Below are 13,735 nucleotides of genomic sequence, written 5' to 3' on the forward strand. Positions count from 1 at the left end.
AAGTCTAGGTAGAATATTGGTGCTCCAGCCACTTTGGTCAAATGAAGCAGAAGTGTCACCAATCATTCCTTGCTGTTTGCAAAACTAGAGAGAACACGAGGGGAGGCTGTCTGTTACAAAAGGAAATAAATAAATAAATAAAAACACAACCAACAAAAACAGAACTCAGTGCTAAACTGGGACATCAGACAGTCCACTAAAAGCTGACTTACTTGATTAAATGGTAATTCAAGTGAGCAGCACACTGTGTCCTCCAACAACAGCCTGGCAGCTTGTTCATTAGTATAATACAGCATTAATTTTCTCTCTTTCTGCCTTCCCACAATAGAACATGTTATAACATGAGGCTGAGTATTGTATTTCCTCCAGTAATAACACTGGAGGAGGGGAAAGGGTATAATTGAAGAATACTTGTTATGTTTTTGTTTTAAAAATTTGTATTTTCACTTCAAAGGTCAGTAGATAACAGCTCATATACTGTGTAATTCTCTAATGCATAACAATGCCCAATAACACAAACATTCAAGTTGTTCACTAGAAAGTAAAATTCATGATTTGCAATCTGCAGTAAAATAATTTAGTTATGCTACTCAAAGTTTATGAGTACATGTCTGTTAATGCATTATTTGAATGCAATATGGTACTTAGATGATGCAGTTTGTAACCATGATTAGAGTGTTGGCTGCTGTCACAATTACACAGATTCAGGGAACATAGAAGAAAAGTGAACAGCAAATCAGGGTCTTGGAAAATTGTATCAAGTTGATAAATAAGAACTCAGAAAGTAAAACATTAATAGCATTATTTCTCAAAGGTTATCATAAATTTGGCACATTAGTAAATTTGTTAGTACTGTAAAGTATCCAGATATTTTAAAATACTTTTTCTGGATTTTTTTTTTATTCTTCTGTATATAATACACACAACTGCATTGTTCCAAGAGGATCTTGCAGCATCTTCTTCTCTTCATATTTAGGTAGTATCTTATAATTATTTCAGTTTTAATCTGCTCTTCATTTTTTCTTAGGTGTATAGTTTTTCATACATGCTACTTTTTTGTCAGCAAAATGCAAACCAAATGGTGAGTGAGATTTTCAGAAATAGTTCATATAGAACATTCAGAATAGTGATTTATTGCTGTTTCTTGTGTAAATCAGAGGTTTTTCACTGTATTTACAAGGATCATAGCAAGTCAATATTAAGTGCTTTTGCAAATTCTATCCTGGATGAATAAATATATGCAAAGGAAACAGGAATTTTTAATATTTAAATTATAAAAAACATACCTGAAAATAAATGTTGGCACAAAACCTTACAATTTTCTGGTGCACTGCAAGAGCATAACTGTAAAAAAAAAAAAAAAAAACTTGCTATTTCTCTGAAGTACAATATCACTAAGTACATTTACAGTAAGATTTGGAAAATACCCCTGTATGTATATTTTCTCACTTATTGACTGAAACGATTGGAAATACTATATATATTTTTAAAATAATGTGACATTTGTACTGATGCTCATGGACACAAATAACTGTGGGTGCTCCTAAGGCTATTTCAAACCCTGAGTGGTGGGTGTCTGTCATTAAGACAGTACTCAGATTGTAAATGGTCCAAAGGCAGCCATGTGGACAAATTGCAGCCTCAAAGAAGGGATGCCCATTTCAGGCTGGACTGAAAATTAAGTGCTGGTGTTTTAACATGACTTTCCACTTTATATCTGAACCTTCATATGTTTTTATAAAATTTCACTAATCTGTAATTCTTATGCATTAGAGTAAACCCATACACTTTAGAATGTGGCAAATCCAAACTGAAATGCCAGCATTAAAGCCAGCATTACAGCTGGCACCTTTGTCAGCAGGCAGAGTAGACGGGCCAAGAATTTCTGCTGATTTCTAGAAATACATGTGAATTGGAAGAGCTGGGATAGATACTGCATGTTTGTCTTATTCCTTTTTTGCCTGAAAGTTGTTCAGTGGGGTGTCAAATATGTGCTTAGTCTCCTTATATCAGGGGAGATGACTACTTCTTTTCATGGTGCTTGTTACTATTTTCTTCTTGTTTTCCTTAATTATTTGGCATGAACTACAGTCCATCTTAAAACTATTACTTGACTGGGATTCCTTTCTTTCCATTTTGTTACTGCTGTGCTCCAGGGGATTTCCTTGAGGAAGCTAATATCTTTCCTAGGTTGCTGCAGTGACACAGGATCCAAGTTTCTTTGTTAAGACTTTCCATAACTCATTCAGTCTCAGGCACCATTGGTATTGTTGACTAAAGTTATTTCCTCCCTTCCTAGGAAGACACCTTTACTGTCTTGGGGTATTTATACTGAAGAAAAGACCCCATCAGGTTAATTTGGTTTGGCAACATTTTTTTTTTATTAATTTTTTTTATTATTATTTTTTTTTTTGTTACTGTGATTTGCGTTGGGAAAGATACTTTCTATGTGGCTCATTGCATATATCCCCACTCAGCCAGTAATGATTATTATAGCATTGATACTAGGAAAATTATTAGGAAAGCAAGAAGTCAATGGCTTTTTTGACTCTCAATATCTCAAATGGCTATGAGATATATTTTGTATGGTTGTCTAAAAGAAGAAAAAGCCATTGAGATGGTCTTTACATTTATTGCCACACATAATCCAGAAAATTATGGTGTGGCTGCAGCAGCATTTAGTCACATAATATTTTCAAAATGTGCAGGGAAAATAGGGAAGATCTTTCTGTTTTTCACAGAAGCTGTAATGTGAGGATGACAGTGCTAAGAAGTGCTGTTGGATTTCTCACAGAGCCTTGGAGTGGGTTGTAGCGTTTGTAGATGTGGGGAGTCTGTGCCTGTTCATACTTCATTTCCTTTAAATGCTGTATGTACGACTCACTTTATGCTGCTGGCACTCTCTTGTTATGAATCTGAAGATCACATGTGTAACATGCAGACAGAAATAAATCCTGTAGGTAAAAGAAAGTAGAAATTGGCTAAAGATCAAAGGTTATCCTCATTCCACTCCTTCCTTCACTTTTATTATCCTGTCTAAATTCAGTCTTTTGTAGAGAGGCTTTGTTTTTTTTCATGAAGAAAGGTTGAGCTTAAATGAGAGTTTAAGATTTTATTTGTTTTTCAACCCTGTATGTAATTTGAACCATGGTGTAGTTACTTTGCTAGAATCAAAACCACAGTTCTTAGAGGGTACAGAAGATTGTGGAGTGGTTTAAGGAAACAATATTTCACCCTAAGTGTTCTGTGATCAGCTATAGATTAAGTGACAAGTACATCTTTCTCTTTTTTTTTTTTTTCTTTTTATTCTTCTCTTTCATTTTTTCTTTTTTGTTCTTGTTCCTTTCCCTTTTTTCCTCTTTTATTTCTTCTTTCTTTTTCTTTTTCTTTTTCTTTTTCTTTTTCTTTTTCTTTTTCTTTTTCTTTTTCTTTTTCTTTTTCTTTTTCTTTTTCTTTTTCCTTTTCTTTTTCTTCCTTTTCCTTTTCCTTTTTTTTCTTTTTCCTTCTCTTTCTCTTTTTGCCAGAATAACTAAACTAAATCTGGTATCATTAAAGTTCCTGTTCTAAAAACAGTTGTCTTCATGCTTAACAGAGTCCTAAGATGTAAATTGAACTAATTGTGCATTTATTGTTTGCCAGATCAAGCCTTAAGTTTGTCCTGTAAAATTTATTTGGAAAATATGCTTGTAATTTTTTGTATTTTTGAATATGTGGTCACCTTCTTCACTAGAACATGAAAAAAAGGTGGTGATTTTCCTGTCTTTAAAGAACCCCAGACTTTAGCAGGTATTTTCAAAGTGCTTTATTTAAGACTATGAAATGTACTGGAATGAGTTGTGATGGCCATCAGTAGAGCAACTAAATCAGGCCAAGTAGAACAGTTAAGAACATGTGAAGGGTATTTAACTTCAGTAGTTTCAAAGCTTTATTTATCATTTCTCACTTAAAGGAGTGAGTAACAAAAACAAACAACAGCTGTTCTGGGAAACCAACACAAAACTTGAAATATCTCTTCTCTGCAAATTAACATTTGTTCATGTAATTTGTTTTGTTGTTAAAAGTCAAATAAATTATTTTTACTTGAATTGCAGATGAAAACTTTGTGGCAATATTTTTGTAGTTATAGATCACCATTGAAAATGGAGTACCATCATTTTTGACTGTGATGCAGAATTGCTTAGAACATTGTGGAGCAGTAGCAAGCAACACTGGTAGAGATATGCTGGGCAGTTTCATCTTATACCAAAACTTTGAATCAAAAAAGTGATCCAGTTGTTAGTGTTGTTTCCAAAAACACTTACAAAATGGAGCTAAGATATGACATGTTTCCACTATTTTTCACTCCACAACTTAAAGACCAAAGACAAAGAAGCAAGCTGTAAACAAAAAATTAATTATCTCATTTGAAAAATACAATTATTTTTAACTATAATGTAATAGCTTAACTACAAAAGTTATTTGTCATATAAATGACATGACTGAACAGGGTCACGTTATCTAAAACTAAATAACATGGTTACTTGTTATTTAACTTGTTACTTGTTACATTGATGTGCAAATGAGACGAGAATCCGGAGTGACAATGGGTTAATGATGTTACAAAGGGAGAGACAACCTCATGTTTCAACTAATCTCCAGCTATTAAGGATCAGCATGAGGGACATTATCTCACATCTGTCTCATACAAAATTCCATATACCTAACTCCAAAGCATCTGGTGTGGGCCATAGTCAGAAACAGGATACTGGACTAAATATATCCCATGCACCCTGTGCAATATCTTTGAGCTTTCTACATTCTTACATAGCAGATGTGAAATATGCCAGTAATATCTGTTCTGCTTTAATTATTTTCACTACTGTATTTTAATAATAGGTTTTGGTCACCTAACCAAGCAATTGCTGAAGTTAGCGGATGGCCGTGTTGTTCTGGCACTGGAGGGAGGACATGACCTTACTGCCATCTGTGATGCATCTGAAGCCTGCATAAACGCCCTTTTAGGAAATGAGGTAAAACATAAATGGTGGAGAGAATGATCCAAGTTTGCTGAAACTCCTATCTTTGATTTTCTTTTAGTAACAAAGGCAGCAGACCTTTTTTCTTTGGGTATAAAAAACATGCATTTTGAACACATCTCAGATGAGCTAAAAGCATGCTTTGGTTTGGATAAATATCTCTAAATAATATTATTATATAAATCATTCAGTGTTTTCCTAAGTTATTCCCAGTTCTGAGTGAGATTTAATACTTCAAAATTTGCATATGGTGATGTACTAAATAACAGGCTTGACTAACTGGTAGACATGAGCATATCATTTATTAGGATCAGACCTTCCAGCCAGTTATCATGGGAAAAAAAAAAAAAGGAAAAAAAAAAAGAAAAAAAAAGAAAAATAAAAAAGGCTTTTTCAAGGTATCTGATAATCTTAAAGATTGGATATTGCAATGACTTTTTTTTTTCAGTATTTTGACACTGCTTCTACTGGTGAGTAGAAGAAAAAAAAATAAATCAGAGGTTCTTGAAATTGAAAAACATTAATAAAAAAGTGTCCAAGACTTCAAAAAAAAAATCAGGTTAGAAATGAAGATTCATGTTGGTCTGTATGCAGTTTAAATGGAATGTCCAATTTTCCCATATCAAACACTGTATATATTATGAAAAAAGTTTTGAGAGTGGACTGACAGCCTAACTAAACATGAGTACATATTAGTTATGTAAACAAGAACTAGATAATCACTTGTCTGTGAAAATTGTTTCTGTTGTATAGAAAATATCTTTTCTCCTATAAATACAGTGAGAAGGAAGATAAGCTTGCTGAAGGTGCAGACAAAGTCATTTATGAAAGGACTGAAGTTTTTACCATAAACTGTGAATTTTGTGAGATCTTGTTATAAAGTTCAGTGTGTTACCATTTCTCCCCAGGGGAAATGGTAATAGCTAAATAATTTCACCAATCAAGTGTGTTAGTGCTAAATTGCAAGCTAGTCTGTTCATTCCCTTCCACTTAAGTCTTCATACCTATGAGAATAATGTGAAGTAAATGTATCCTCTGATGGAAATTGGATAGAAGGCTTTACTAAATGTTCTTTTTAACCTTTGCTTTTTATCTTTATGACCCATCAATAAAAAAAATGCTTATTGTTTATTACATTATACATAGAATGAATCTAGTGATAGCTTTCTCAACAGTATTCTCAGAAATATCCAGAAGTAGACATGTCCATACAAAAAAAAAAATAATCTTTCATCTGGGCTTTATCTTCTGTTACCTTTGACAAGACCCATAAGAAGCGTATTCCAGTCTTGTGATGTGTACTATTGAAACTGATGCTCAGCTCAGTGCTAGTCCTTTTATTTAGATGCTGAAATATGAAAACCTAGCTTGAAGCATTTGACAATCTTAGTGAATGCAGTGTTACCTTCCCAGTGAGTGTTTTCCAGGGCATTCGAAATACTCATTCGTATTCTGTTGTGACTTTCCCTGTGGCAGTATCTTACGATGTCAGGGGCTTTTTGTAGCTCTTCTAAACCCACTCTCTGAAATTTGCACCTTTATGGGACTAATGCTAATAATACAATGCTGATGATACGATGTATCTTACTCTGTAGATGCCTGTGTCCCTCTATCCAGTTATGACCATTTGGTGGTGCTACCCATTTATGCAAAATGCTTTGTTTTGTTTTAACACTATATCACACCCAACTACCATTTCTGCTGTTACTGACCAGCCATTATCTAATACTGACTGTGAGAAAAAGGAATGGGATAAGTGGACTGAAATTAGAAACTTTCTTCCGTTTTCTTTTAGAGTAAGCAGGGACTTGGAAATTAGATAATTTATGAATCTGTTTGCAAAATATAGCAAAGCAAATTTTAAGAGAGACAAAAATGTAGTAACAGATTGAAGACAAACATAACCACACTGCCATTTATAATCCACTTATAAAAGAACATGATCATTAATAACTTGAAACATCTCATGCAATAAGCATTATTCTCATGTGCTCTTACTCACAGCTGCGTCCTCAGGGACATGCATTAAATGGTCTGGTGCAGCAGAATTTCAAAGAGAAAATACGCTGTGGCTGCTGAGAAGACAAAAATACTCCAGAGGGGATGTCATTACCAGTACTACCATAAGAAACTGATGTTTGCTTAAAAGAATAAGTAAAGGTGTTGCCGAGGAGCAGACATTAATGAGGAAGTCTGATACCGAGTTAGCAGTTAGAAGTCAGCACGTCTGTTGACGTATACAGATTTATGGCAATCTACACCACATGGCCTATAGCATGTACACTGCTTGATTTCAGCATACTATTCATGAACTTGCACAGCAAACTACAAGTGTATTCCTGCCAAAGGCAGGAAAAAATGTTTTTCTTCTAATAACCAATTATTGTAATTTGAGGATGAATTCTTCCTTGAATGCAATTCTTTACAGGTGATTAATAGGATAATTATAACTTATTATCTGCCCTTCATTTTTACAAATAATGGTGTATTCTAGTTTTAAAATGTTGGCAAGATGAACTTCAGTTTTTAAACACTACATATGTAATTGAACTCAAATTGAAAAGGTTGGGAAAGTCCTCTGTAAGGTAATCTGCAGTTTGTCAAATGTATTTATTCATGTGCTGAGGATTAGAATTCATAAACATTTTGCAGTTTTTGAAAGCTTTTTTTTGTTGTTGTTGTTTCTGGCCAGGACTTGTCAATGCAAGAATCTGTGGCTTCATATGTTCTATTACCAGCAGAATAACATACCAAAAATAATAATAATAATTGTAAGAATTGTTAAACTAGTAGCAACTTCTAGCTTTCATGCGAGCTTTGCATTAAGAAGGAAAACAGTTTGACACCCAAAATAGACATACTTTGTTCTTAGTTATATGTAGCCTATAGGTCAGAGATCTATTTAGCAAGATAATTTTTTACTCATCTCTTAACAAATGCAAGTGGAGTCACTACAAAAAGAATACACTATCAAGTTAATCTTCTTTAAATAATTTGAGCATGGCACAGGAAATTCCTGCATGCAGTTGTTGATTTTGAAGACTAACCAAAAAAACTATTAAAAAGTCTCTTTTTCTTGGAAGAGCTCAGAATTTAAATGAGCTTTCAGTCCCATCTATGTGTGGTGAATACTTCTGAACTTCTCTGCAGAAGTCCTTTTGAACAGCAATTTCAAAATTGAACAGAAAGCCACGTAGGATTATAACTGTTTTTTTTTTTACTGATTGGAGGTACTTATATTGGTAATTGTTTATTTCTAAACCCCAATACTATTCCCTAAACATAGGCACCCAGTCCCTTTTCAGATGCTGTAGGGGTACCTAGGACATTTGCAAGGACTGGTTGAAGTAACATAGAATGTAGAGGAGACCCACACCTGTTCTCTATGGTACCATAAGATCAGGCAGAACACCCCATAATATCTGAAATGGCTCCATTTAGTTTGGTTGTGTTTGGACAGCTCATTACCCACTTAAATAATGAGAAAAATAAAATAGAAAATATAGAGATAAATGCAAAGATAACTTTTATAAAGACAAATTTATTCATTAGAAATTATATATATATATATTTAAATAAAGATCTGGAGATCTCAGGTTTGTGGTCCTTATATCCGTGTACAAATTTCCATGTCTCATTGAGAAAAATCTGTTTGACCATTTGCAGAGCTAATTAGGAGCACTGTAGGTTATCTTATTGGAAGGAAATCTTCCCAAGAGGTGGGAAGAGATTAAGCAGCTGGATTCTTTTGAAATCCAAAATAAAAACATGGAAATTCTTCTGGAAGGTAAAACGCAGGGTAAGCATAAGTTGCTTTAAAATGTCCCTGAGTTTTCTGAACACGATTTAAAAACTTCTCCATTAAATGAGCATCTGTCAAAACAAAGGACATGCTAGATTCAGATAATTAGAAAATAGACATTTCTTTTAAGCCTAAACTTATTCTGAGTTACAGTCTTGTGCTTAAAGTTCAGATCTCTTATTTATTAAGACAATCTTTAATCTTTAAACAGTTCTGCAGGTTTTCACAGATAGGTTATATAATTTCAAGTACTTATCTTTAAAGCATATATATACATATCAAGTAAGAAATCAATTAAATGTATTTGTATTTTATTCCAAGAAATATGTCAAAACGGGTTTCAATATTCAGATTTTCCCCCAGATCTGTCCCTTTTCGTGACATGTGGTAAGGCTGCTGCAAATGTGCAAAGATAGGTTGTTTTCTTTCCTCTACATTACTTTTGAAGAGGCACTACTGTGATTTGAAAAGCCCTCCGGGATAAGCTCTCCTTGAGTTCAGTATTCTGAATCCTGCAGCTTATTTCCAGCATAACTACATTAACTTTGGGGGTTCTTTGGCAGCCAGAGAGAATGAGGAAGGATTCCTCCAAGCACAAAGCTCTTCAGGTCAAAACGTAATGATTTAGTTCTTCCTTCATCTCATCCCATGTCAAGAAGCCAGGCAAGGCATTTCCATGGGACACAGAAGTCAGTCTAACATCCTGGGCCCTCTGATCTGTCTACAGGTTTGGGCAAAGACTCTTAAGCTCTACAGGGTACAGCGTTTTTTTTTCTGTGGTCTATAACAAGTGATAATTGGTCACAGATGGGGTCATATTCTCCTCTGCACAGAGGAAATGGTAAAGTGCAGTCCACAGTGTGCTCTGCCCAGCGGGACCCTGCAACAAAGGCACACAGGGGAGGCATGTCTGCTCTCATTGACTGTGGCGGCCAAGGCTGAATTTGGCCCCGAGTGCAAAAACATTTTTAAGTGACTAAATTTAACATCTTCTAGTAAATATTCTTCTGGCTTGAATTTCAGTCTGAAGCAGAATTGACAAAACATTGTGATTGGTTGGCTCCCAAGCATGCTTAAAATCTTATACTGGACAATTTTCTTGCAGAGTGTGAAGTATGTGCTTCTTTCTTGCAATCTGTTGAGCTGGCATTTAGGAGGGGATGGTAATTTAAGTGGAAAGCTTGTACTCTGCAGCTTTCCTGCTGATGATGAAAAGTTGGCATTTTCCCCTTTGTGGAATTCAGTGTGAATCTGGGGCTGCTTGCCAGCTAGGCAACAAGCTCTGCCAAGAGGGCCTGGACTGTGTTAAAAAGGGGTTATTTGCCAGAACAGGTAAGCATTTCTCTCTCCAAAATGGAAATATTCATGTAAGTGAATATGGCCTGAGATCAGTTTAAAATTGCATGGTAAACTTGGTCACAATCTTACATCCTTGTTCTTAATCTAATTCTAACACTAGAAAATAATTAACACTGAGTCTAAGCCACCTGCCAACTGCTGCTTGCATAAGCATGGAGCTCAGAAATTGGCCCAAAAATAGAAAATTAGATGGGAAAGGAAAGTGAAGCAAGGTACATGCCAGAGGTCAGCATGGTGGCATCAAAGTCCACAAAAAGAGCAGTACTACTCAGGAAGCCATTTGGCTAGGGAGCAGAATATTCCTAGTTCAAATGTACATATTTCCAAGGCAAGGCATGCCTTAGTTTTCGGGAACAGGTAGTTGCTAATAACCCTTCAGGCTTCTGAACCTATTTCCTAGGGAAAACTGTCATTTATGTACAACACTGTAACAATGGATCACAAAAATACCTCCCTAAAGTGTTTTTATATAAAATCAGAAAGTGCAGAAACTTTGAGAAGATCACTAATATAAGAATGTAGAGGCCAAGAGGACCTATTTGAGCTTAGTCCTCTGTAATCATGGCAAGACTTAGAACAACAAAGCCCAATCTTTGTGCTGGTAAGCTTCTCGCACAGTAAACATGGGAAAGGAAGGTTGTAGCACTTCCCTCTGCAGCCTAGGCATCCCTGTGAATCTTGCCTGCCTTCTTCCCTTCCTCTGTGCCTGTCAGGACTCTCCATGCTCCTTACCACGCTGCAACAATCTCCCCTGAAGCTAATCTTCGTGCTTTAAAACATGACAGGGCTAAGACTATGCAGATGCGGCTAGATAGTCCCGCTCAGTACAGACTGCTGTAGTTTCAGATTCTCCCCACATTCCCAAGGATTGTTTCAGATCACCTCCTGGGTGAATGCAATTTCAATCTTTATTTCCATTTTCAAATATCTGTTGATATGCCTCTGGCAGACTTTGGCGACCCAAGTGATTTTTGCCCATTTAGATTGTTTTTCCTACTTTGAAAATGATTAGCAAATACAGTTTCTACTTTCATCTGCTGCTTTGGGCACAAAAGCCTGATTCAGCCATGTAAAAGCTTTGAAAATATGACCCTTTGTGTCTGGTCCAAACTGTCTCTCCAGTGGTTTGGTTATTTCTGCACTGACTTGAGCTGTTCTTCTCTGAAAGATTTCTTTCCTAACAATATATTTCCAGTGCTCTTTTCAGCTTCCATTCTGCTAGCCTCCAGATTTAATAGACTTCATGATCTGAATGCCAGTAAGTGTAGGAGGGAAGGTGATGGTGCCATATATGCCAGGTGTAGAGTAATTGCTTTTGTTCACTGTTGGGTCTAACTGTTGATATTTTCCAGGGTCACTGCTATGTCTGTACAGTTCTATCCAACCAGTGAATAGCTGCCAACAGAAATTGGACTTTCAAATGCAGACAGTCTCATTTCAAAGTGTATAGAAATAGCTGCCATAAGCCACTGGCTTTATTTCTACAGTGTTTTTGTAACAGTACTGCATTTGGACTGAACAGGATATATGATATAATAAACTTACTTCTGGAACCTGATGTTTCCCTGATATGGAAGAGGATCCAAGTCCTGTCCAGTTATCCTTAAGGTTAGGAGGCAGAATAGCTGTGGAGAAGAAGATGAGTTTTGAATATGACAGGAAAGTGTTGTGGAAAAAGAAGTTAAGCAAATGATCAAACAAAACTATTATACTCACATCACCTACAGATCTGTTAGTAGAGCTAATAGATAGGATAATGATTTTAATAATAATTGTTGGAAATTTGACCCTTTTTCATCTTGTCTTTAGTGATTCATCAGTGTATTCTGATTTCTGAAAACAGATTTGCCATTTCTAAATATTGGTCTGATATGTCCAGATACTCAAATGCATTCTACATGTTAAACAATTTACTTCTGTACTGATGAACAGAGGTGTAATTGATATATTAAGAAAAATCAAGACAATTTTTTGGATCCTGAAAGGATCTTTGAGGAAGGCAAAAAAAAAAAAATCTTTTTAATAGGAAATATCTTTTATCTATGTCTACATTGCTTGCTCCTAGCTTGCTATTTAGTACAAGAGAATTTAGTAAGAGAATTTAGTACAATTCTTTCTGCAGAAAGAATCTCAAGGTGCTCAAAGAGAAAAGCAAGACAGCTTTGAAATCTTTCATTTTGGCCATTTTGGACCTCGTACTCCAGCACTGTTTGTACTTTTACAGCCTCGAATTATTATTTCCTTTCTAGGGAGCGAATTGATCATCAAGACCTTAGGAATTAGGAAATTGTCAAAATAGAACCCTAAGCTACTCTTTAATTCCTCTTCCGTGTTCCTATACCCAGTACAACCAAACAGAACTTCAAGACTTTTTCCTTTTCTGGGCCAAATGATAGATTGCTTTAAAAAGAAGCTAGCAAGTGATAAAAGCAAGTGCTATTTACCTACATAACTCAAGATATGGATTATAAGAAAACGGTCTTTATTCTAAAATCTGTGAAGCTTGAGCTGTTGGTGGACATTTTAATAAATGCCGAATTTAATAAATCCTGAAGCTTTACTTCAGGAACCTGCAAGTACTCAAATAGAGTAATCTATGGAGATCATGAAGTGTAAATGTTTCTATAAATTTGATTTTTATTGTAATTGATCTCTTGGTTCTAATCCATGATACCTATTAGATAGCAACAATCTTCCTTTGCAGTCTGGCCGCCTCAGTAACTGAGTAGAGCTGGGACCAAGTCAGGTTCTACCAGCACTTCTCTGCGTACTTGCTCACTGTGCAGAATGGAGTGATTTATGCTATCTGAAAACAAAACATAGTGCTATTGTTTCTAGCCACAAGGAAATCTTCCAGCTGCAATCCCATATGGGATTCTAAGGAAATAATGACATGAACAGGCCTATTCATTTTAGTACTGAGACACCAAAAGTCTGGTGATATTTGCTATGTCTTTATCACTGACAGACATTCACTGCTGATCATACTGGTAGGATCCAAGAAGTTCTGGGATTTGTAGCTGAGCTTACTTAAAATAGCACCACTAAGGGGATATCTACAATGCAGTTGCTTCTTACTTTGTGTGCTTGGATCAAAGCTGTTTTTATCTAGTTGGTGGGTAGCAATGCAGCAGTAGCAACGCCGAGGACAATATGTGATGGCTACCGAAGTATTTACTTCACAGGGGAAGCTGCTTGGGTGGGCTTCACTTGACCTAGTTTAAAGTAGGCCCAGGCATGCTTAATAAGGGAGGTTTGTCTGCAGTACAGATGTCTCCTATCAATGATGGTTGAACTTCCTTAGCTTTAGAGAAGAGAAATTGATGTTGATATTACTCTTGTTCACCTTGACATGGTTGGCACTCCTGACTCTGCAGAAAGCACACCTCCACCACCAGCAGCCTGTGTGGGGAAGTGGTAAAGTTGGCTGGTCTCTAAACACAGTTTAAGGAAAACTTAGTTTGAAGATTTAGCACAAAAAGGGGCATTTAGCCCAAACTACCCTTTTTCTAGGAGAAAATATATGGATATAAACCACAAGTAGATGAATTTCAAAATA

The 13,735-nt window shown here is 35.7% G+C and overlaps 1 protein-coding gene across 1 annotated transcript in view; it reads left to right on the top strand.

Moving 5' to 3' along the window:
• The window catches only part of LOC311207152 (histone deacetylase 4-like), a gene marked incomplete at both ends in the record, with an annotated part of 105,794 nt that overhangs the window by 76,076 nt on the left and 15,983 nt on the right, over positions 1 to 13,735 (top strand). Inside the window, one exon of the mRNA XM_084283053.1 lies at positions 4,876 to 5,009. Within this exon, the coding sequence (XP_084139179.1) occupies positions 4,876 to 5,009 (134 nt within the window). The remainder of the gene's footprint in view (positions 1 to 4,875; positions 5,010 to 13,735) is intronic.

Source organism: Netta rufina (genome assembly GCF_964035555.1).
Source record: "Netta rufina genome assembly, chromosome: 2".
Lineage (NCBI taxonomy): Eukaryota > Metazoa > Chordata > Aves > Anseriformes > Anatidae > Netta > Netta rufina.